At 44.5% G+C, this 25,423-nt stretch overlaps 1 protein-coding gene across 4 annotated transcripts; it reads right to left on the bottom strand.

The window, feature by feature from the left end:
* Positions 1–12,065: 12,065 nt before the first annotated feature.
* UBE2B (ubiquitin conjugating enzyme E2 B) lies at positions 12,066–24,434 on the bottom strand. Of its 4 annotated transcripts, none has more exons than XM_049829903.1 (6): positions 24,337–24,434; positions 16,913–16,993; positions 16,151–16,176; positions 15,001–15,090; positions 13,454–13,542; positions 12,066–12,633 (listed from the first exon to the last, which is right to left on the bottom strand). In XM_049829903.1, exons 1-6 carry the CDS (start codon positions 24,390–24,392, stop codon positions 12,505–12,507), a joined length of 471 nt encoding a protein of 156 aa, XP_049685860.1. In that variant the 5' UTR covers positions 24,393–24,434; the 3' UTR covers positions 12,066–12,504. The 4 variants fall into 4 exon arrangements, with proteins under 4 accessions (XP_049685860.1, XP_049685861.1, XP_049685862.1 ...); XM_049829904.1 differs by lacking the exon at positions 24,337–24,434 and adding an exon at positions 20,628–20,729; XM_049829905.1 differs by lacking the exon at positions 15,001–15,090.
* Between the last annotated feature and the right edge of the window lie 989 nt (positions 24,435–25,423).

Here is a 25,423-nt window from a genome sequence, read left to right on the forward strand (position 1 = left end):
GACTGACCTTTTTAAGCATGTGACATGGACTTCAGCGAGGCTTCCCTGGCTTCAATATCTGCCTGATCCTCCGAGGTGATGAGCTCCGTCCATGCTCATTGAGCTCATAAGGATTTAAGAGAACGCAGACTCTCAGACCTGGGCCCTAAGCACTCGATTCAGCATCTATGAAACAAGCATGACATTGATCCTTGACTTTGATGGACGCATGGGTCTAAGCCAGAGGCAGAGCTACATTCAGTCACTTAGGCATAGAAATGTGGTTTTTCTTGCAGCAGAAAATACCTTATTGAGAAAATGGTTTATAATGAAACTTTCAGGCTACGTGTAGGATTATAATGTCTGTTGTTTTATAGCTTCTTCTAACTGGAATTTTTTCTTTTATCAAGAAAAAAGGGTATGTCTCTCCAACCGAACTGAACATGCTGGAGCCTTTCCTGGCATTGGGACTATCATCCCTATTATTAAAGCCTCCCCCTCTTCAGAGCAGAGTGGCATGTCCAAACCACCCACTGAAAATGGCCCAAACTAACTCTTAAGCCCTGTTTAAGACAAGAATGGTCTGGGACAGTGCTGATCCCAGCTGAAACCATGCTAGGGACCAGCTAACAGCGGAAAGCACAGGCGATGGCACTGTTCCCTGTTCTGGCACAAACTGGACGGGATGAGTCTCCTGGAAGAGCTCGCACCTTCCCAGCAGCGGCCTCCCACCACCGACCACCAACCACCGCAGCCCCGCACCGCCTCGGACAGACAGCTTCTCGGATGCACACACTGGTACACTTTCAACTGCTAATTCCATCGTTGAACCCTACATTAAGGTTTCCAGCTGCAGTAGGCAGGTTTCTTGTACAGCCATCTTTCAGCTACAGCCCATGGACTCATTTTACGGAGGTCTCCAAGTAATGATTGTGAGGTTTCTAACTGGCTGTCTGAGCTCTGGAGTCCCCCCCTTTTTTTTTTTTTTAGGAAATAGCTAAAATATGACACCCCTTTACCAAATAACTGAAACAAACACAATCTCTTTGTTTTTAACTCAAGCTGATGGTGATGAGTTAGATGCAACTGGATTTTGTAATCATCAATGTCTCTTATGAAGAGAAGGTTACCTTATTTAAGTCCTATAACTCTAGTTTCCAGGATTGGTTGACAAGAGAGAGAATCTTCCAGTAAACAAACTGGACCAAATTAATTCCTGAATTATACCCTGTCATAATGAGAGAAGACTGCTCGTGGTGTAAAGCATACACAGCATCATTTCATTCTTTCTCTGTAAAAACAAAACACGCTCACCAAGGAACAGAAATAAAATTCAGCAGTGTCTGTATTGCTAAAATGTGCTGTATTTCAGACTCTCATCAAAAGCTGCGTCTGTGGCATGTCCACGTGCTCATACAATCAGGGCACTCTGAGACTATGCCAGCTACAAATTGTATTTCGCTTGCTGCTCTAACGAGGAATGGTTTTCATCGCAAACCAAAGAGCAGCCCTGCCTGGAGTTCCTGTCTCTGAGCCTCTTCGTGCATCTATAAATAGCAAATCATCAACTCACCTCCTCTGAGCTCATCACACACCCTTACTTCACCGCCTGCCTGTTTGTTGAAGCTGTCACCGTGACTCAGATCTCCCCTATCAGATTCCCTGGGCAGGGAGATTCCCCATACATTATATGGCATCGTGAAGCTATTAATCTACTTAGGTTTATATCACCTAAGCTGCTTAGGTTTCTATCACCAGCAGTGATATGCTGTTGAAGGACCTGACATTTGAAGCAATGTAATTACAATTTAAGGTCTCAGAGCTCCGAACCACTTAAGTTAACAGAGAGGGTCTGCATCGTTTTGACGACAACACTGGGGCAAAATAAAGTGTCAAATCCCAGACAAATGTCATACACAAAAACAATGACAAACACAAAGCTGTGACCATGTAGGACTGCAACATTTCACTGATCCTCTTGCAAAATTCCCTACAACCTAAGCTACCAGGTATCAATCTCTTTCCATGACACCCAGCCCCCTGCTCAACAAAATTATTATTATTTACACCGTAAAGCAAAATGCTCTGTTATTCTTTGCTTAAGAAACACACTGATGAAAAAAACATGTTTCTCATTGTAATAGACTGTTAATTTTCAGACTTTATAATTATTGCTGAAATAACTGTAACTTCACTACCAATCTAATCTAGCTTTCAAACTCCTATAATGGTATTACTCACGTATTCATCAAACTGGATTCATTCACTGGATTGTTTGCACTAGAAATCTCCAGATAACCTGCTTACTCAGTGACGCTAGAGAGATCTGTCAGGCCCTAATAGTTCATTTCCTGAATAAATGTTTCATAGACTCCATACTCTGAATGTGAAAAGAGTAAAATATTCTCTTGATCATTCATTTGAAATATTTTCTTCGTCCTTTAAAAATGAATGCAAACCAGCATGCAGTCAGCAGTAAGACAATTAAGTTGGTTAAACCAATATACAGAGATTTAATGACATTCTTTAAAGTGATTTAAAACCAAAGAGTCTCACTCTTCTCCTGCATAAACCTGACCTCTGTTTTACCAGGTTTAGGGATGAAATGTCCCCGAAGATGCTGCCCAAACTTTCCATTCAAGCTGAGTGCTCACAGCTAGTCTTGATGCCATAGCTAGCTGGCACATACCATACATTCAATGTCTGGGCACTCCCACCCTTGAGATCCAGGGCAGATTTTAAGATTTGTACCTGTACATGCCCAGCATTTCACCAATTAATATTGCCATAAGTCCTGCCCTGCCCATGCCGAATTCAGAAACAAGAAGTCTCGTGATTGACCCAGAGGATCTGTTTCTCATGAAATAAAAATACTAGAAAATTCCGTATTTGTTAACCCACGCAGAATTGCTGTGATATTAATACCTACAAAACCACGAGGAAGGCATAATTACAAGAGTTGTGAGTCCATCCCTCTTTAAGTGCATGTGCCTCAGTAGAGCTAGAGAGCCAGCATGAGAGCTAGGCTGCTTTTCGTGTTGAACCTCCGTAACTCCTACCTGCTTGGTAAGCAAATACAGTTTGTGGGAAAGAACAAAAACAAGCAGCAATTTAACTTGGAGTACTTAAGAATACTTTGAAGAATCCTTTTAGAAATATAGAACTACAGAAAAACAGAGGTGGAGATCACCTGGTCTGTGAAAACCGTATTGTATAACCTGGTTTTGGAGCTGAGATGCACCCACTGAGGACAATTTGGCTTCTTACTTCAGGTGCGCATAACTCTGTAATTATATTTTTTAATGACATGTATAAATTGCCAAACTTGTCTATTTATTTATTTATTACAGTGTTTGATAGTTGATTAGCAATAGTGAGACCACTAGCTTTCTTGGCAGTAATTATTATTTTGTTATTTTCTTTCCTTCTGTGCCTGACTCTGTTCCCTGTCATTACCTGCCTTATACTCGGGCCGAAAGCCCTTTGGAATAAAGACAACGCACCGGTTTTGTTTCTGTAGAGCCCATAGCATGTAGGCTCCTGGCCATGACCAGGAGTCTGAGACACTATAATAATTCAAATACTAATATGCCAACAGAATCCAATGTCATACATTGAGAAGTTGTTTCCACTCTGCTTTAAAACACCAATAAATAAGAATTTTACTTGTGGTGTTGCTTATTTTGTTATGTATTTTTATCAAGGGAGCCAGTTGCCACAAGTAGAAGCCTGAGCTGGTTAACGCTTATTTCAAGTTCATTTAAAATAAAGCACTCTCTCTCTAGACTCATACGTCTTTACAAAGAAAATGGCAAGCAATCCAGAACATTCAAAGCATAACGACATTCAGATGTGTCTAGACATAAATAGCAACTTCTAAACCAAGAATTTGCCTCTGGAGTCTTTTCAGTAGGCCCTCAAATAGAAAATATTTAAAGGGAGACCATGATAGTATAATTTCTCTTTGTTTGAGGCAAGGATGGAGTGAATGTGTCATAAGGCACTAAGAAAGAACAAGAGAAATCTCAGTAAGCCAAAATGAAAGGACTTCATTATAGACAAAATCCTCACTCCATTTAAATCAATCATAAATCTGTTGACTTCGGTAGCCAAGGACTTCATGACACAGCTTCAACCAAAAACAATTTTCAGCACCATATTGTACAATTTGAGGCCTCGATTTTCTCTTTTTTTCTGTAAATTACTAAGGATCTTCGTATACAAGAGCTGCAGGATCCGGCCATATGCCTATGGCAGAGCCCCCACTGGAAGCCGTGGCTGGAGCAGGGCTCACCAGCAGCTTCCAACAACCCCTTGAGCAATATCGCAAACTTCCAGAATGGCAAAACTCTTTCTAAATGTGAGTATTACTTGGGATTTCTTTGTGTATTAGTAAATCATTGGAATGTCACTGCTAACAAGTTAGTGGTTTAACAAATTTACATTAAAGGGTGCCCTCAAGAATAGCTGGCACACAACCGGCGATAGGGAGGCACTAACACTACCTGCTAACAGCACCCAGTCGCACCACCGCTGACCTCTCCCAAGCAGGAGATGTGGGAGACTGAAACGCTCTCCTCACATCCCGGTTTCCAGGGAAAGACACCAGCAATGAGTGAAACAAGGAGAGATCTGCCTTTGCCTCGTGGGTTATCCCACTGCAACCACACACACCCCCTTATCTACAAACACAACAAGCTTGAAGCAGATGAATCGCAATGCAAAGACCTGTAACTTCTCCCGGTTTATTTCTTTATACAGAAGAGCAAGCACACAAACAAAACTAGGAACAACAAATTGAGTTCTCCAGTCTACTCCCTTTCCCACTTAATAAAGGGTATGCTTTGCTACCACTTAATTCAATGGAAAAATTCCTTTAGGTCTCCATGGGAACAGCATTGGGTCTATAATACTTAACTATAAGTACCAAATTCTATAAGCTTTGGCTGAAACTTTTTAGTGTCCCTTTAAAGATCTCTGCGGATAAAGAACTTCAGGCTCTGCAGTCAATAAAGTCAATGAAGCAGCTTTCACAGGCATCAAAAGTTCACTTTCAAACTTTTCTACAAAATAGTTACTGGAATTTGGGGAAAGCGAGCACAAAGAAAACACTGTAATAACTAACACAATGACCCTTTCAACAAGGAAAGTGAGCAGCCTTTTTAATGAAATTGGACTTAACATACGTTTGGACCAGACAGTGAAAGGAAATCTCTCACCAGCACATCACAAGGGCAATAATGTGTAAACAGATAAAAGCAAGAGCTGTGTGGTTCATAATTAATTCAAAAGAGATGGCATTTCTGCCTTCTTCTCGGTTTTGGTCGGTCATTGAAGACAATTTCCCTCTCAGTCTGTGTGAAGTACTGTATTTCAGAACTAAATCCTTCTACTCCCATATAACGTGAAGTAATAAAAATAACAATATTTGCATTTCCTGGACATTGCACTTGTGTGGCAGAATTCTGGACAAAACCCTGAACCCATAATCTTCTCTTCACATCCAAATAAACTTCAGAATGAACACAAATATAAATAATACATAAGTGGTGATGATAATGAACAGTGTTATTAATAATCTGACGCTGAATCCGAGCAGTTCAAAGTTCAACTCGGCTTTGAAAAGAACGTGGAAGTGTTCACTGATTTGTAAGCAAAGGTTTATCTAGGAAAAAATTGAACGTGGGTCTCAGATGCTTGGGATGACCTTACTTTGACTAACTAGTTCCCTGATGAATATGTATTTAGGTTCCACTTTGTGCCCAAGCTCCAGGGGTGCGGAGGTGTTGCGGTGCCAGGTAGACCCTCTACTCCGGCTGCAGTACCCTTTTCAGCTTCACGGCTCCCCAGCTCAGCCTCTGGTATGTGTACCAAATTGGCAGCTGTCAGAATTATTCAGCTTAGAAATGAATCAGACACGGCAGTTAACGACCCAAATTGAAAAACAAGGAAAGAAACACAAGATCTTTTCAGTTACACGGGTTGAGGACTGATTACCCTGTGCTACAGGTGGAGGCTTGGGTAAGCGAAGCCTACCCACCTTCAATGCTAACAGCCTCTACAGCAAGGTCTCTAATAAATCAGTCAGCGCCATCATACCATAATACTGCCTTTATACTGTAGTTTGACACAGCCCTGGCACATGTTTAAGGGCAAAAATAATTTATTTTATGACATCACTGAATTCCTGATTAAAACATTCACATGCTGGGATTTTAAAATGCACTTTCTTTTACTAACATTTTCGCTAGCTCAGAAAATCCCACGCTACGTGCTTTGACCACATCATAAAGAAAAAGGCTTCATTTTGGATGCTGAACAACATACACTGTTTAAGAGTAGCATGTTTACTTTCTGGCAGGATACAGCTTTCACACAGACCAGCTCAGAAATACAGCTCTGACACAAGCATTAAGAATGGATTCAGGCAGCCATGGAGGCTGGAACATTACCATTAGTGGGACAGTACCAAACACAGAAGATACCCTGTCTTAAAAATCTTTATTTTCAGTGCAGAAACATGGGAGAATGACAAGAAACCTTTAGGGAATATTGCAATTTCCATAGCTTGTTATGCTAATTACAGTCATTATCACAGAGTCTAAAAAGTTCTGCGTATTTTTTGTTCTCTGCTCATGGTAGCTGGGATGTGAGACAAACTCAAGGTGCAATGACAATGTTAAGCAAAAAAAACCCACCCAAACCCCAAACCCTAAACCCCAAGCCCCATTTGTTTTCAATACTGCTACCTAATTATTTAAAGTTTCTAAAATAATAAACTCAAAAAGCCCTCTCCTCTCCTATGTACATACATACACATGATCCAAGGTATATTATTTTCTAAAATGACAACTTCTATCCTTTGAATGCACAGCAAAAGCAGAACAGCAGAGAGTTTTTAATGGGTTCTATTCTTTGATTCTACATATATTTTTTTTTTTTAGATTTAGCTTCTTTTTCCTTTGCCTCTTACACCATTCTTCTTTTAATATAAACCGATTTCTAGAGATTAACTGTGAAGAAGACTCATGTTCAACAAAACTGTCCACATGGGCACAATAATACACAATTCTTCTTTGGTCTCCTAGTTTTGGACTGCTTTTATCCCAAAAGCTTTTATGAAATAAAAAGGAACGCCTCCTAAATCACTCACCACTCTGGCTGCATGGCATTCATATGGCCCAAGGGCTAGATCCAAGCAAGGTTTATAACAGTGACTAGTGCAACATCTGAGGTTACACCTTCTAAAGAAGTCAGGTGCCCTGAGAAGGATCCGCAAGCCATCGCTGGCACGGGCAGCAGGCAGGTGCCTGGAGTTGGGCACTAGGACATATACCGTATAGGAGACTGCCTTAAATCCTGCACTTCTCTGACCAAAGCCAGTGTGTTCAAAACGCGGGAGGAGGAGGCACCATCCTATTTTCCTACACTTACACAACAGTCAAAGACCTGAGTTTATTCCTCGTCTGAGGAATTTTGAACCCATAGCTCTTCCCTTCCAGAATATCCCAATGCTACAGGGGGGGCACATGTATTCTGTACTCTGTCAAAGCGCTTCTATTAGAAAGATTAATGAAATCAGGGGGGAGAAGGCCAGATAATTGTTTTACCCAGTGACTTAAATAACAAATTATACAGAGTGCTGGAGCTGGCGCTGCTCACAAACACATGCCTGCCCGTTCATCCGGAGTCTCTGGTCACTCGTTTCCCACTTGCAGTCCAACCAGGCTCTCGTTCTTTCCTGCGCCGTGGAGCCCCATCAAAAGGAGAGGTGGAGAAACGCTGCCTTGCCAACTCACACATTACAGCAGATTGTCTGTTGATTACATCTCTCTTCTTCCAAAAAACAACTCTAAACAAATAAGGCATAGTATTTGCCTGGGACAGCTTCCACAAACAGTAAAATGCTCAAATAAAAACACTAGGTAGGAAAGCCTGGCCAGATGAGAAGGCTCTTCCTCTCCTCTGCATTTTTATATACATCAGCAGCTGGTCTCACAGAATCTTGACGTGCTAAACGCAAAGTATTTAACTATCTGTCTGTGTTATCCTACCTGTTTTATTTTGAATAACTGAATGCCACCGTAGTGATCAGGGAATCTTCCTCTTTTCCTGTAAATTTTTTATTAGGGACCTCCTAATCTCTAAATATTTAAAGCTTTATTTGTTTGACACGTTGAATTAATTGACTATTAATACAAAACCTCCCACAAAGAAGCGACAGATATACCACCTCAAGCTGTGATGTCTTTGCTTCTCACAGCCTAAGGCCTCGATTCTGCAATTACACACATTTATCTGTACTATGGTGAAGAATCCCAATGGGACGACTCACACTAGTGAAGTTAATCACATTTGTGAAGATCTGAGTCCTGTGTAGTTTTGGCTTGGGACTGTATTTGGATGAGATATCTTCAGGGAACCAAGATCTGAAGAAAGTAGCACCAGCAGTGTAGTGTTTGATGCTTCTTATGAATAACATTAGTACAATAAACCTGAAGGCGAAGGTGTTCTCCTACTTGAAACTGACTGGGGAATCGCCATGAACGGCTCCCACCTACAGCCCTGCCACCAGCTTCCTCTTGACCTACACAAAACTACTGCAGGTCTGGATGCCTGCGCCTGTCCATCTGTAAAATCAGATGAATGACATGCATACACAACACAAAAGCACCAGGAGTAATTTTAAAGTGCCTCCAAAGTGATTTGAGATGTTTATAGGGAATTCCGTGGAAAAGAAGTGATTATGAACTGTTTAGTATCAGTGAACCAAAGCCCCGTGAGAAGATATAAAACCAAAATCTGCGTACCCATCAGCACTTCCTTAATTAATCCCACCGTCCTAGCAAGCTTAGTGTATTACATTTCCTAATTAATTAACTAAAAAATCAGGCATCCCAGTACACCAGTTAAGAAATTATCTGTACCACAAAGTTTATCGTGACTATACGGTGCTCTTGCAAATCAGTATACTTGAACACTTCGGTCTTTAAATTTCGTCGGACTCCTGTTCTGTGTAGCGTAAAGAAGGAAATGGCAGTACCTGCTTTTACGCTGTCCATTACCCACGCTCCGTACCCATCATTTTGCCAACAGAAAGTTCTCGGGATGCCCAGGGGCACTGCGTGCGTTAAGGGCATTCTCGCTCTCTCCTGAAGGACGGGTGGATTACCCCTAATTTGCAACAGCCAGGTGCCAAACCGACGCCAGCACCGGTGAAACCCACCCTGTGCTGTCCCAGACCCATTTCTAAGCGACGCCTTCACAGGGGGTTTCTCAACAGCCACCGAGCTGCCGACAGCCACGGGCGGGATGGGTTATAGCAGCTCATCCGACACCAGGGGACTTCCTGGGGCTTCCCCAGACCGCCTCGGCCTCGCACCGCAGCCGTTTGCCGCCTTCCACCGCTCCCGGGCCTGACTGACAGGGCAGGCCCGGGGGGCGGGAGCACGGCCGCCCCACAGCTAAGGCACGAAGGACGGCACAGCCCCACGGCCTTGCCGCCCGCGGGTGCGGCCTGCAGGGTCCCGGCACCCCCGGCGTCTCGGCACCCTCGGGGTCCCGGCGACCGGCGGGGCCGCGGCCCTGAGGGGATGGCGGAGGCCTCGGGCGCGGCCCGCGGTTCCCCTCAGCCGCGGGCGCGGCTGCGCGCAGAGCGCCTGCGCGGGCCCCGCCTCCGCTCCTCCAGGGCAGACGAGGCGTGGGGCAGAGCGGCCGCATACGAGGAGGCCTTCCGGTGCCTGCGGAGGCGGGACGGAGGGGCCCCGGCAACCTCTGCGTCTCAGGAGAGCGGCAGGGACCGGGGAGAGCAAAGGCAACGGCACCAGCCCGAACAATCAACGATAAAAATGAACCACCCGGTGATGTTTTCACACAGGTTTCAGGAGGAATCCGAGCCCAGGCCGGCCAGCGTCAGCCAGCCGGAAGGGCAAAGCGAGGCGTTAGTCAGGCGGAGCGGTGAATGGCGTACCTTCACACCCTAAGCAACGGGCTCGTTTGGCCTGGTAATCAAATTAATTCTCTATCACGTTTTCACGGGTTTTAACCCATACCCGGTGAGTATTTTTCACACGTCCTTTGGGAGGGCTCACAGAAATTGCCGATCCTTCTTCGCCCTCGCCGCTCGCGGGCGGATGCTGCGCCGTCTCCTGCGCACTCGAGGACTCCCACCTCGCGGAACGCCGGCTCCTCTGTACCAGCACCTCCCCACGGGTCGTCATCAAAAACCTGGATTTTCGCCATCCTGACGTTCGCATCCCGATTCCGCAGTCGTCAAAATCCGGTCAAACTGGGGAACGTCCTGCCCCACCACACACCAGGAACACAATAATGACCTTCCTCCGTGGGACGGCAGGACATCTTCCACCCGGACTGTAACTACTCACTGTAGGCTCCAAATTCTGCCTACAATGGAGAATGCTCATGCCTTCACACGCGTGCCTGTGCCTATATGTTGCGCCCGGGCACAGGCACTCCGAGTTTGCCGTGCTGATGGCTAGTTAAACCTCCTTCTGCTCCAGTTATGTTTCTCAGATGTACACTGCTTCCACCCCAGATACACAAAAACATTTTCTGAGTTTCATCAATCTGTAACTAAGCTAAACTGGCTGTTCAGGAATAAGCAAATTAACATGGACTCCAACCAATGGCAAATTCATCTCACACACATGTCAAATGAACAAAAATAAACACTGAAACAGGAGGCAAAATTAAGAAAAATCTTCAAAGTTCAGACATTCTTAGAAACAGGAAGCTTTTCCATATCATATTTGTGAACAAAAGTCTTTGCACTGATGCTGCTTTAAGCTACCTAACACCACTTTGCTGGTGGTGCTGTAATTTCACCATAGTCAAAAGGCAAACTGGATCCTTTGGGGCTTCTGTTAATAATTATACATAGATTGAAGAATTCTTAAACACAAATTCACTGGCTCAAGGAAAGCAAACTTACTTGTCAGGATTGTAGTTTAGTATGACTTTGCACAATGGTTTCTAAGCCTTTGCACACTAGCTACGGTTTTCTAACAATTCTTATATAAGGTAGAATAGTTTTGCTCCACAAGCTACTGACACAGAATGGTCTGACTAGTATTCTTACTGCAGTTTCTAAACTGAATGGTGCTGCTCCTATAAATTACAGAATGTGAAGTGTGAATTAATATCCCTGTTTCACTGTGTTAACAGAGACTAACTTTTTGGTAATTACTATTGCTGATAAATGACATTTTCTCTTCTAGCTGAAATAAACTTCCACTGCTTTTCAGGCAACACTGAGCTGTATTTTGAGATGGGATTTGGGGGTTTTAATACATACGTAATGCTGGTTTGAATTATGACAAAGGGAGTACAGCTTCGCTGCTGGGAGAAAAAAAAAAAAAAGGCCTAATTCTTTACTGTAGTCATCCAGCCTGGTTTACAGACTACAGTAAGAAATTACCACATCAACATTTACAAGAACAAACCCAAACTTCTTTAAAACTGGCAACATAAGAGGATGTGGAACCTCTGTGATACGGACATGAGACCAGACCACGTAGTACACAGCCAAGTTTTAAAAAGTAACTCCATTAAATCTGCAGGCATGTTTTCTTCTGTTGGCAATTAATTTTTTCCCTACCCCCAAGGGAAACTAATGGGACACCTCTTTAATCATTAGAAGATACTCAAAACTATATTACAGTATCAGTATGTGAATATAGGACAGATTTAGATGACAACATTTTACAACTTGGTAAAATACAATCTCCCTGAAAAAGAAAAGTTATTAGAACACATTATCATCAAGCCTGGTCATCCAGGTCCTGTTTGCAACTCTGCTGCTGGTTTAAAGTGGGACTTGCAGCAAAATAGTTACATCTGTTTCCCCATTTATCAGTTGGCAGCTACCAATACTCCTCTTCCTCATACAACTGAGGAGGCACAGAATCAAGTTAAGCTCTGGTGCAGAAGCAGAGACATCCAGTGAAGACAGTTACATCATGGATTAACTTCTCTGTTTGTAAAGTGCATGGTATAATCAGCACATACCAAAAGGAAAAATGGACTAAAAATGAGCCCTTTGAAAGAGATACAGAGTGAGAGGAGAATGTCTTGCACTAAGGTTATGTATTTAACAGTTTTACATGAAATATTTATATATAAAAACTTTAAGTGCTTTGTCTCCAATTTAAAAATCTAAAGAATTCAAAAATAAGGCATTCAATATTTGAAAAAGTACAGATTTACAAAATGTGTATATTCTGCCATGAAAACTCCACACCAACATTATACACTTGGAAAAAAAATACAAACAGGATATATTACAAATTTATGTAGCAATAACTTAGTTCATACCATGCAATAAAAAGTACGTTAATCAAGATACACAAGCTTTTAAATTTCTTAAACTGGAGGGCTTAATTCCATTTGCAAATGAGTTTTTATGCAAATTCTTAGAACTGTGGCACTTGAAATTTCTGGTAGCCTTTCTATTGAGTGTTAAATTGTACATAATGATTATGAGGATGGAGAGTAACAAAGCAGCTGTTACGAATCATTCCAACTTTGTTCGACAATAGCTGAAACTCTTTTCTCATATTCGCGTTTGTTCTCCTGATAGAGTTGTGCCGCCTGACTGTTTGCTGGACTGTTTGGATTAGGTTCATCAAGCAGAGACTGTAAAAAGGGGAAAACAAAATGTGAGACAAACCAACACATTTTAAATCAGGGAAAAATCAACTTAAAACTTTCAAATCAAATGTGTTTCAGCAGACAGACACGACTCATAAGAGCCCAACAGAAAAAAACCCCAACAGTTAAACTCATGGTTAGGCACCCACAATTACACTACTGAACCTCAAATTATATATTGCATAAGCATTAGCACTGCGTACACTTCTAGGTTCACAAACCTAACAGATACATGGTCATTTGTGCCAGTTAGCAGTATTGCTAATTGATGCTAACTGATTATTTGGTAATTACACTACTACTGTCATCCAGGACTAAAGAGGGGCTTAAGATGCCTCCTACAAAACTTCCCTGTAGAAAAATAAAAACAATGACACAGGAGAAAAGAAAACGTAAATTTTTGCTGTGCCAGGCCATTTTTACTTATTCCAAGTAAAGCAGGTTTCAGCAGTGTTGTCTCCCTGAGGACTTCACAGGGCAAGGCTTCACGATAAAGTCTGGTGTTTCAAACATAGGCAAATTCCTACATCTGATATGCTATCTTGACTAAAAACAGTTAAAAAGGAATCCAAATCAGTAACAGTTTTCCTGTAAAAAGTATCTAATGGCACTTTTGTAGCTCAAAATTAGTAATTACATAGGCCAGCACCTTAAGCTTTATTTGATCTAAAAGGCTACTGGTTAGCTCACAGGTATTTGAAGTCCCCCTTGACGCAGATACCTGCTAGCCACATCACCGAGCTCCGCATTTGGGAGTAGAGACTAACACCACTACAGTTACTTCCTAAAACAGATGTAAAGTTACCTGAATTGAAGTTAAAATAGATGAAACATCGTATGTTGGACTCCAGCGATTCTGAAGAATATCTAAACATATGCTACCATCCGCATAAACTGTAAATACAACATAGATATCATTTAGAAACTATCAGATTTACTTTAGTTTGCTCATTACATACTGTTCAAGGCAGAGCTACTGTTCCAGTTCAGACTGTGCTTAAATTAATGTTTTAGGAAAGAGGACAGCAGTTACGTCTCACAGTTTTCTGTAGTCTGACATCCTGTATTTTGAAGGAGATACATTACTGGCAGTAACAGAACACTTAAGTGGAAAAGAAAGAAGGTCTAAAGATTATGGCACTAGCACAGGAGCTGGTAGACTTGGTTTCTTGCTCCTCTTGTGTGACTGGCCCAGATCCACACAGAGGTGAGGCCTCCTGGAGAGCAGCGAGCCATTTATGGCAGGAGTAGAATCCGCTGCACCAGCCATGGATCTCTCAGTCTGAATGGACTCACGCACTGAACGGCGGGAGTTCTTGCCCCGCTTTCACATACTCTACGCTCACTGTGAGAGACACTAAGGCAGACAATAGAAAATACTGAAAAGTCTGCCTGAAACCCTACTTCTGTCTGGATACTTATCAGTAGTCTTAATACGAGAGCCCGTATGAAACTGAGACTCGCCACTCAAACTTCCTACGCCCTAGTCTTCTAGCTTGTTCATGCCAGTAAAAACCAACAAATGATAAAAACCCTGTCAGAGGCATACTGGCCTGCATGTTACGCGACAGGTGAACGGTTAGATGGCACTGTCTAAAAAGTCACAGCACTGAAGCCAAGGTCAGCCTCTGTTCAAAGAGGGCTCAAGCTACAAGAAATGCTGAATTGGGCTTATGCTGCAACCCTCAAATTGAATCTATACTCCCCTTTGCTACAGAGGGGCTTGGAAAAGTAGAAGGCATGGTTTGTGTTTTCTGCATGCAGGAATAACTGGATAAAACCTATTAAGTGCTGGAGCATGAACCATGGCACGCTCTCTCATAAGGCTGCCCTCACCATTGAGTTTGGGTCAGCCTCCTCCTCTGCACTCTTCCTACGACCGTGCATTGTGACCGTCTTCCTTGTGCTAGTACTGGTTGGTACAGCGAACCAAGCAAAGGCATGGAATGGGCTGAAATCTAGCCTGACAGAAATAAATAACATTTGGCTCAATCAGTTCCCTACTCCAATTTATGATGTGGCTACAGATACACGATTGCTGTTAAATGGAAGGGGGCAGGAATCTGCAACCAGAATTGCCTCTTTAAGCCAACCTAAGTGCAGCTGCTGCTGAAAATGCTCACAGGCCTTGCTACTGAGGCTATATATTGATTAGAAAGAGACAGAGAGCTGCTTCTTAATAGCATAGTAATTCTTAATTTTTCATCAAGCAGTTGCTGTCCTAGGCATCTACTTAGGAGGTAGCAATGAAGAGAGATGGAGAGCTGTTAGGCATTCTGGAGCTTTGCAGAATACATGACCACACTGTAATATTCAATGGGTATTATGGCTAAATAAAAATGATTTACTCACCATTTGGATGGAACATTTTTGATAAAAACCTAACAGTTGGAGGCTTATTTGGATATTCTTCGGAAAATTCTATTACTAGTTTAAAAGTACCTGTCCAAACAAACATAAATACAATCAGATAACTAACACCAAAAGAACACCTCCAGGAACATATACAGCATCAGCTAATTTATCTGCTCCATGATCAGTATTGCTTCTCACCATTATATAAACAAACAACACCGGGTCTGGTTTCTTTTCATATATTTCAAGTGATAATGGAACTACTACTCCAGTGATAGTAATAAACCCAGCAGCAGCAGCAGCTAGGTGGAAGCTTGGAGACTCACTGTACATATGGCAAAGGCAGCTAGATCCAGCATCAATCATTCCACCACCCTCACCTTTTTCTGTGACCCAACATGCCGGTTCCACGGACTTCAGTGACTTTAAGGCGTTTCATTAAGAAGGCACTGTGGTGCCAGCAAAGAAATGCTGGAATTTCATAATCGGCAATCTCAGTCTTTGGAGCTCGTGACTGATTCACTGAAAACCTTTGTTATGGATCAGTGAATAATTTACTGTAACTCCTCCAACCCAACACAGAGAAAAACCCATCTGCTGCTGATTACTGCAATAATACTATAATTATTAAACTCATTATTCCTCATATGCCTAAGGGAGCTTCATTACACACCAACTTTCATGTTTATGCACAAATTCGGTATTCCCTCCCCCTCACTGAGTTCTATATTCAGAACAATTGAAGATCCTTCACCTGTTCTTCATTAGGAGAACGGAGATGAATCAAACATGCCACAAAGATGAAACCAGAAAAGCACGCTGTCTTGTTGAGCTTAGCTATGGAGATGTGAAAACACATCTGGCAGCATTAGGCCAACTTCCCCCACTAAAAGCTCTAGTGTATATGTATAAACAAGTCTTGGTATAAGCACTGTTTCATAGCTTCCTACCATCAACCACTATGACAAGACATTGCTTACATCAAAATACTTATTTTTATAGCCAACAAGACCTTACTCCTTCACTTGCTTGCTTAGTTTGTTCCAGATTATATACAGATAGCATCTATTATTTTTTCAAAGCAGAACAATGTTCATACCAGCAATATTTATAAGAATGACAGAGAATATAAAAGTTAGCGGCTTACCATCTTCAAAAGGTGTCCCTTCTGGCCTGAAAGGTTTTAAAAATAAACTCCAGTTAAAAATGATCATTACCTACTTCTTAACAGGCACAATGAATTTGTATCATCTTCTTCATCCTCCCCAAGATATAGGTAGAGGCAATAATTTAAATATTTAGAGAAGTATCCAGAGGCAACCTGAGACCTTTGGCGTATCTAAGACACTTTCCCATAGCCAGTCTGCTAGTTGAGATATCTACTTTATCATCATGCCAAACAATATATATGCCATTATGTGACTAGATTGGAATTAATGAGCAAATTACTAGCAAGCATTCTTCAGTTTAATGAAAGGATACTAAGCCAGTTCCTGTTCTGTAGGATATCTAACGTAACTTCCTAGACAGAACCAGTACCGTGTTCTACTGGGAATCAATCCAATCACTGCTAATACATCTGGATTTAAAGGCCGAGAACATGCGGCTCTTATGTACTTTAAAGAGGAAGCCTGCTTTTTCATAACCCAACTCCTACACAGTCTAACCTACTTCTTAAGCCATATGCAAGCTTTATTCAAAAAAGATGAACAAATTCTAAATTTTTCTTTCCTATGCATTTTGTATTACCCCTGAAAACAGACTCTTACCACAACAGCACACTTGGTCATTTTTCCAAGTTTCCTGACTTCGTGTACATAAAATAAGAGAATCATTGTAAAAACGAAACCCAGGTTTTGTTATATTTAGCCCTTTGATATAGAGTTTTATAGTGATCAAAAACTCTTACCCAAATATAACTGCATTCCACTGCATTATATTATTCTCAGATGGTGCACCACTGACACCCACAGGAGGGTCTTCTTGCAATCTAAGAATTACAAATATAGAAAAACAAGCCTTATATAAATGAAATACTTCCACCTGCAAGTATAATTTAACAGTAATATCCAGAATTTGTAAATATTTTCTCATTCCAAATCAGAAGGTACACAAAGCATTACACACAGATTATCAATACTCCGCAGGACAAACCTACAAGGTGATGCACATCAAGATTTTCTCATGTATTACACCAACACGCTACAACAACCCAAGAGGTTAGATTAAGTGTACAGGGAGCAAAGCATTAACTCTAAGAATAATTTAAAGCACAATGTACAGCTGGGATTTACAGTACGAGATAGTGAACTGTGGAAGAGCAATTGTTGCTGGCTGCCACAATGAAGAGAACAAATTGCAGCCACAAACAGGAGCTGAAAACCAGCCAGTGACACTTACAAAGCCCACTTGCTGGGACTAAGCGAGAGGGACCGTCAGTGGAGCTTTTCCTGCATTCCCAGATCCGTATGCGTGTGTGGCTAAATTTGGTATAAGCCTATTTTGACTGGCAAGCTGACTGCTTCAAAAGGGAGCAAGGGGAAAACCTGTGTACTGCTCCCTCTTAACCAGTTCAACAAATGTGTTTCTCTAAAGTAATCATGTAAACATTTTGAATTCTTTCTAGTTCCTTAATCCTTGGACTAAGGAAAAGCATGTTACGTATTGAAAGCCACATAAACTTGGGCCAGACAGAAATATATATCGCAACCAAAGAACCAAAGGATGCAGATACTGTCCTTCTGCCCATCCTTCTGTATACCAATATTTCTGCTTAAAGGTCACCTAAGACCCTGAACAACGCAAACCAGGAAGCCCCAACTACCTGATGAGCAATTTGCCTGATCAAACCCCTTTGGTGACAGCTGCTACCCGCCCCACCTATTCAGCCCAGAGTTACACAAGAATGAAGAAAATGCAGTGACTGCCCTCGCTTCAAAAGCAATTTTTCAGCGTTATCATGAGGTTTGACCACGTCACAGTACACTGTTATGAACAAGTCGCCACCAAAAGCCCTGCAGACCAAGGGACAAATTCTAACTAAATGTCAGTGTGTAAATGCACATGTATTCAGAGCTGACACTGGTATACAGCCAGTCAATTCTCCTGCACTTGCACTGCCTAAGTCTGTGGTAAAACGGCATGTGTATATGGACACTGAGCAATGGCGCTGCCCTACAGAGACAGCCCAGAAGCAGGGCTTGCTCCATTTGCAGCTCGGATCGCCTCCGAACTCTGTGTTTACATCCTTGCTCTCCGAGCACACGCAGTTCAGACAGCTTAGTATCAACAGCATAAACCACCTACTATTTTGGTCAGGGAGAGCAGGAACAGGACTTCTTCCTATGTGACAGCCAGGCTGTACGCCAACAATAATGCCTAAGCGTTCAGCCTGACAAATGCATCTGATGGATGACTTTGGTTTTAGATCAATTTAAAAGCTGACGTGCACCCTGCTATCAAAGGGTCTAACTACAGAAAGGTTGTGGCAAGGACTGGAAATGAGCCTGATCTGAACAGGGCCCAGAAATCTTTAACAGCTAGGGAAAAGGTAGTATTTGTAGCCCCTTTTCTAACAGGAAAAAACCAACCAAACAAAAAAGCCCCTTATTTTTCTGTTGGTTTAGTCAAACAAATTAGACGAGACACAAAATCTGTTGAAATGTTCTCTCTCCACTGCTCTTGACCATCACAGTTTGCAAAAGGAGTTTATATTTAAAGAAGTGAATCAGAGTTCACAGCACACAGTCTGCTTTTTCAGTATGAGGTACAAGTAACATAAGGCTGAACAAATACGTAACTTACAGTAGGAAAGAGAAGAGTAAAAAAAACTGACATGAAAAAGTCATAAGTTTTAGGGTATCACAGTTGTCATTTATTTGATAAATAAATTTGATTTGTTTTGTGTTTACTTGGCTATACTTCACAGCTTTAGTCTTCTCTCCACCTTAAATTTCAAAATTATTAAACCAGTCCTTCTACAATTATAAAATCATAAAACCCACATCTGATTGCAATCTTGAAAAATTACTTAAGTCTCTCACCCTGAAAAAAATCACTGGTTCATGTCATCTGCATAACTGAATACAATAAAAAGGACTGAATATCCTGTTTTGATTTGAACAGGAATCAAGCAACACCCACTTAGCAAACACCAACACCCAAATACAACAGAAGAGGCTGGCTCCACACCTCAAAAACATCCAACTTTTTGTAGATTCACAAATCAGGCTTTTACCACTGCAGCTTTACATGCAGTCACATAAGGCAACTACAATACGCATCAACTGTTTACTGATGTATTTTCAGGTACTGGTATAACATAGCTAAAAAAAGAGACACTATCAAAGCTGACTCATCAACAACTTATGAGTGACTCCAGTCCAGGGAAATCAGACGACATATTGTAAAGCTTACAGAAGAACCCCCCACTTTTTTCTGTGCTCTCGGTTGTAAGTGTGTTTACATGTCAGACGGGAAAGAAATTATTCTAGAGTCTGTGGTTCGGCCATTAGCATTTAAAAGAGTGCAACTAATAACTGCTTCTGTAGCAGTTTGTATATATTATACAGAAGATTCCTCACGACTGAAAACCTTAGACGGAATAGCATGCGCGTAAAAACATTAAAGGGCGTTTTGCTTTTTATCACATACAGGCAAATGAAGCGTTTGCCAACTCTTTGCGCTTTGTTTTTAGATGCCCGTCCCGAACTGTACTTCTCTTCGGAGACCGTCAGCCCGAGCGGCCTCAGAGGGATCTAAAGCCCGGTCTGTTCAGGAAACCGGGCCAAACACCTTCGGTATGCAAAGGGAAGGCAAGGGGGTGCGGGAAGCACGGCGCAAGCCTTCGGCCTCGGCCAGCACCGCACCGCCGGGCCCTCCTAGGGCAAGGGCACCTGTAAAACACACTCGCACCCAACCCAACCCGTAAAACACCCCCACCGAACCCCGGCACCTGACAGCTCGCCGCCAACGGCCCGTCTCCCACCCCCCCCCGGGGAGGCTGCCGACCCCCGACCCCCGCAGGCGGGGAGGCCGGGTCTGCCCGTGTTTTGAAGGCACCAACTTCAACTTTTATCCTCAGACGCCCCCAGCCGTCGGCTCACGGGCGAGGCGGGGCGGCCGGGGCCGCGGCGCTCAGCACAAACAAAGCCGGCCCTGCCCGGCGGGACCCCCCCCCCCCCCGCCCCGGCAGGTACGGGGACGGCTCCCCGAAGCGGGATGGGGGGGGGGGGGTGGGGTGGGAACGGGGGAAGCGGCTGGCTGGGAGCGCACCCCTTCCCCTCCGCCCCCACCGGGGAGGACCCGGGGAAGGGGGGGCTCGGTGCCAGCCCCCGTCCCCAGCACAAAGGAGCTGGGGCCGGAGGGAACGGCCCGGGACACGCAGTGTCCCGTCCCGGCTCCTCGCCCTGCCGCTGCCCGCGGGAACGGCCCCTTCCCTTCACCGGGGCAGCAGTCCGGCGGTGCGACCCCGAACCACGGCCCCGCAAACGGCCGGGTCAGGCCCGCAGCCGGGCGGCTCCGGCTCTACCCCCGCTGCCAGGCCGGCCCTGGCCCCCGGAGAAGGTGGCCGAAGGAAGGGGAGGCGGGGGGGGGGGGGGGGGGGGGCGCCGCTCCCGGCTCACCTCTTGAAGTCTCGCATCAGCCTGCGCCGCGCCGGGGTGGACATGATCGCCGCGGGGAGGAAGGGGGAAGGAAGAAAAAGGGGGGGGGGGGGGGGAAGAAAAAAAAAAAAAAAAAAAAAAAAAAAGAGTCCGCGGCCGCGGCGGCGCCGCCTCCCTCCGCCGCCTGCACAAACAACCCGCAATGGCGTCTCCCTCCGCGGGAGGCGGGCCGCGCGCCGCTGGGCCGGCCGACGTCGCGGGCGGCAGGGAGAGGAGGGGGATGCGGGCCGGCCCACCGCACCGCTGGGGGGGGGGGGGGGGGGGGGGGGGGAAGGAAGGTGCCTGCGCGCAGCTCCGCGTCCGCGGAGCCGCTGCCGGCGTTTGGGAGAGGCGGCGCGGAAAGGCTGCGGGATCGGAGAGCCCGGCTCCGCGTCGGACGCTATTTTTGCTTGTTTTGTGTTTTTTTTTTAAGATGACAGTTTTGGGCTCGCACGAAGCAGATTTTAGGAGGGGAGCGACAGCAAGCTCCGCTTTTAGCGCGGAGCCCTCTGCGGCCGGGGAAGGGAAGAGGTGGCTTGGGCTGCGTGAGCGCACCGGCCTAAAGGCAAATGGATGTCGTCAGAAATAATTTCAGAAAAAGACTCGTACCCCGTTGGTTTACACTCTGAAGGGAAGGTGGAGGGGAACCAGGGAGGTGATGCTCCCCCCCCTTTTTTTGTTTTTAATCCCATTTCTCCAACAGACTCGAGCAGACCTCTTTGAAGTCATGACCTAATTCTTACGAGGAGCCTGGGAAGTTAGCCCTAGAACTTGGATTTGTGTGACTGCGTGCGCCTCCTCGCCTTTCTTTCACATGATTGTAAGGAGGTCTAAACATCATGAGACTCATAATGAAGTAACAGAAACAAACACCATCTTCTCCCTCTGCCCGTTTCTTTCACCTCCGGCTATCCGTGTGCTTGAAGAGCATCAATCCTGGGTTTAATATAGCACAAAGCTCCTAACTGCTTTTTGCCACAGTCCATGCCAAACCCGTGCTGCAGCAGCTCCACTGACGTGGGTTATTTTAGACACAGACTGACCTGGGCGCTGCTCTGAACCGGTACACCTCACAGGTCAGGATTTTACCCTGCATGGACTTACGCTCTGAACACTTTTTAACCCAACATCCCACCTCAGGGAAAATATTTGGATGCTTAAAGTGAGATGTAAGCATAGGAATTTACATAAAGCCTGGTACCGCAAGGGAGCAAGCTTTTCAAAGAGGCTTGGTAAGAAACTGTCATTCCCCACCCACTAAAACGTTATTCCCCCACACTAGTGAGAAATGGTTCCCGCCAAGCAATCCTCTCCTCTGGATTCTCCTCCTCCTCCTCCTCCCATCACACAGACGTTTTGATTTTACATTCCACTGCTGCTCCTCTAGCTTTATACAGTTTATATTTAGCCCCAGCTAATTGCAAAGGAGAAGACAGACTGTAAAAAACAAGCGCAAGCTTGGACCTGTGCAGATAATTAACATAGGTTTAACAACATTCATTATTTCGGTATTAACTCCCGCTCTGCTGCGATTGCCCAGACAGGGCAGTGAGAGCATCCCCTGCCCCAAGGGCAGCTCTCTATCTACCCTTGGAAGCTCAAGCCACCCTCAACCCCTCTGGCTCAGAGCTCCCCCGCAGGGCAACAGCCGCTCCCTGTGCAGGGGAAAAACAAAAAGCCAAACCCCAAACACGGAACGAGAGTTAAATCTGAAATCCTGCGTTGTTTCCACCTGGCTTGGGAACTTTTTCAATGTCAGCTCAACAGCGACAGTATTACTTCTTCCCTGACACCACCAGGGAACAGCCTGTTGACATTATCTAATGGAACATTTTCTCTTTAGTCCTGCCTGGCAGTTACACAGGTGTGGCCGGTAGTTTTATTAATGAATTGAAAGCTTTATTTTTTCCCTCTGAAGAACCAGCTGCGATTTCTGCTCTGTTGATTGTACAGCACACGTAGGTATTAAAATGAAGTTAACTATATCCCAAGCTAGTTTCAAAAAAATCAGTCCCACTGTAACGATAAAAGAGAGGATCTGCCCTTGCTAAGGTAGTTTAATAGGTCTCAAAATGAAATCCACACTAAATAACCACTTTAGATTTCTATCTGCTGATAATTATTTCCAGTACCCCCTTGCTTAATGAATTTAAGTGCATCACTGCCATTACTGTTTAATTCACTGTGGGCATTTTAGTTTAAACTTTTTCCATTTATCATATACTTGTAACCCACTGACTTCCAGAGCCAGGTGGAAACAAGAATTTCAGAACTAACTTTTTCATTTGGTGTCTGGGGGTTTGGGTTGGTTTTTTTCCTGTACAACCATTAAAACTATCCACTGTAACGGTGCTTCAAAAACTTGGAAAAAATCCTTACACATTGTGCAGTCTAGAACATGAATGAATGTTTTCCTTCTACAAACTTCTTGAATAATAGTGAAATAGATATAACAACTTCCTGACCAGAAGGTTGGTTCAAGTTCCATTTTTATCACTATTTTTTCCCCCAAAATGACATCTGATGGGGGATTACATTAAATAAAAAGGTAGTATTTTGCAGCACAGTCATTCTATACTAATCTTGAGTAAACACTACATATTTGTGTAGCATTTTGCAAAAGCAAAAGATTTCTAAGGTAACTTTGTCCCATCACAAGATGAGAAGGTTGAGAAGTAACAGTAAAAGGAAACTACTTGCTTCTCTGTTTGTTAAAACAAACCATCCTCCTAAAAACTTATTTTCTTTTTTTCCCAGGTCACTCTTATGCTGCAGTGTCCCTCTGAGAAGAGTTATTTATATTAACATCAGCCAAGCCCAAGACTCCAAAATTAGGGAAATGATTAAGCCAAGTTACCTGTTAGAAACTGGTTTTGTTCTCATTCATTGCAGTGGCTGCTGAGGAGCTACACAGGGAGACTCTGCCAGGTGCCACGCCATGCTGTTTTTCAAGACAGACAATCCTTCTTCCCAAAGCACTTGGGAACAAAGATAATCCACCAGGTCAAGAGGCAAAGAAATGACTGCTCACCCTTAGCCCCAATATAGGAGCAAGTAAGCGGTGCCACAGTAAAGAGGAGAATTAAGGACCTTATTTAATTCACACAGCAGCAGAGCTAGTAGCAGCCTCTGAAACCCCCACAGCCCATTGATTGAAGGGTGTTACTTCTATGTACCCCGATTCCCAGTTCATCTTCCAGAGTCCCCAAGCCTCCTGTGTGCCTGTTACTGCCTCCAACCCCACTTCAGGTTTTCAAGAAAAATACCAGACTCAGAAAGAAATACCTGTGTGGACCTGCTCAACCTGTCCTCTTATTCTGACAGGAAACTATTGACGATTATTCTTTGACTGCATTTCGGTGAAGCGTGCTCGTATTTACTTAGGGGCATACTACCTACAGGAACCGTAAGCACAACAAAAACCCCAGAGCTACCACACCTGCCTCCCTCTCTCCACTACACCGGCTAACCAGAGGGTATTTAACACTCGTTCTAAGTGACTCCACTTCCCCACAGGCTCAACGCAGCCACCTGCCTCAGGACTTTTCAAGAATCTAAAGGAATTCCCTCAAATTTTATGTATGTAGTCGTTTATTTTCACAAAGACCGGAGCGGGGAGATGGCAGTTCTGCCTCTGGGGGCAGCAGTCACTCCTTTCACCAGCCCGGCGCTGCTGCACACCCTCCGTTACCTGACGCCACGACCCGCGGAGGCAACGGCGACCGCGTCTGCCCGAGCAAGAGACATTTAACGACCGGTTCCCGCTGAGGACAGACCAGCCGCTCCCACCGGCGGCAACCGCCGTTCTGAGGGAGCGCGAGGCGGCGCCCCGCCCTGCCGTGCGCCTGACGTCACCGCGCCGCCGCCCCACCCGTTGCCATGGCAGCAGGGCCTAGCGGCGCAGAGCGGGACGGGAGGCCCGGCGGGACGGCCCCGGTTCCCGGCCCCGGTTCGCCCGTCGTTCCTCTGGAGCGGCGGGGCCAAGGCTCGCCGCAAGGAGAAGCGGGTCCTGGGGGGGCCGTCCCTCCGCAGCTACCGGCGACACCGGGCCCGGGCCCAGCCCCGCCGCGCTGCTGGTGGGGCCAGGCCGCAGGCGGGGCCGTTCCCAAAACTACCAGCAGCCATTTTTGGGAACAGGGCGGTCAGGCAGATAGGCGGGCGCTTCCTAGCCACGCTGGTCGCATCTTTTATTTTTTTTCTAGAAGGTGGGGATGTATTTTATTTAAAATTTTCATTCCGCATTTTAAATGGCATGCGTTTAAAGGTGGGGTTTGGAGAGGCCTCTGTGAATGAGTGTAGAGCTGGTTCTTGTCTGCTGCTGTACGTGGTTAGAAACAGCGGGACCCAGGGGTTGGGAGCCTCAAGGGCTTGCAGAAGCATTTAGGATAGTGTGAGCGCTGCTGTCTGCAGGTGTTACTCCTCTTGAAGCGCTGCCTACAAATGCATATTTAAAGAACTGTATGTGCCCCGAATTAATTAAAACTCTAGTCCTTCCATGAAGAAATAAGAACAGATTCAGATGTACGAGATCCTTGACAAAGCGGGAGAAGTTAAAGAACAGCAGTGAAGTGCAAGCATGAGGACAAGGGACAGACAGCGGCTGTTAAAATATTGTATGAGAAATCAGAAAAATCTGTTAACAAAACCACAATGAGGGGTGTAAAGTTGCTATGGGTTAGCAGCTTTAAATGCGTAAAACAAGGGGGAAATGGCTTGAAAATTAGACCTCCATCATTGCCAGGGTAGGTGGTGACTTGTAGCCTGCTCTGTGCTCAAAA

The sequence above is a fragment of the Accipiter gentilis genome, chromosome 26 (assembly GCF_929443795.1).
Source record: "Accipiter gentilis chromosome 26, bAccGen1.1, whole genome shotgun sequence".
Taxonomy (NCBI): Eukaryota; Metazoa; Chordata; class Aves; order Accipitriformes; family Accipitridae; genus Astur; species Astur gentilis.

Bases quoted from the DNA above. Each gene is read 5' to 3' on its own strand.
- UBE2B (XM_049829903.1), bottom strand. From the start codon at position 24,392: ATGTCTCTTGCTCGGGCAGACGCGGTCGCCGTTGCCTCCGCGGGTCGT. The intron at 16,994-24,336 runs GTAACGGAGGGT...TGTAATTCTTAG, and splicing joins TCCGCGGGTCGTGGCGTCAG to ATTGCAAGAAGACCCTCCTG. The intron at 13,543-15,000 runs GTGAGTAAATCA...TTGTATTTACAG, and splicing joins AAAAATGTTCCATCCAAATG to TTTATGCGGATGGTAGCATA.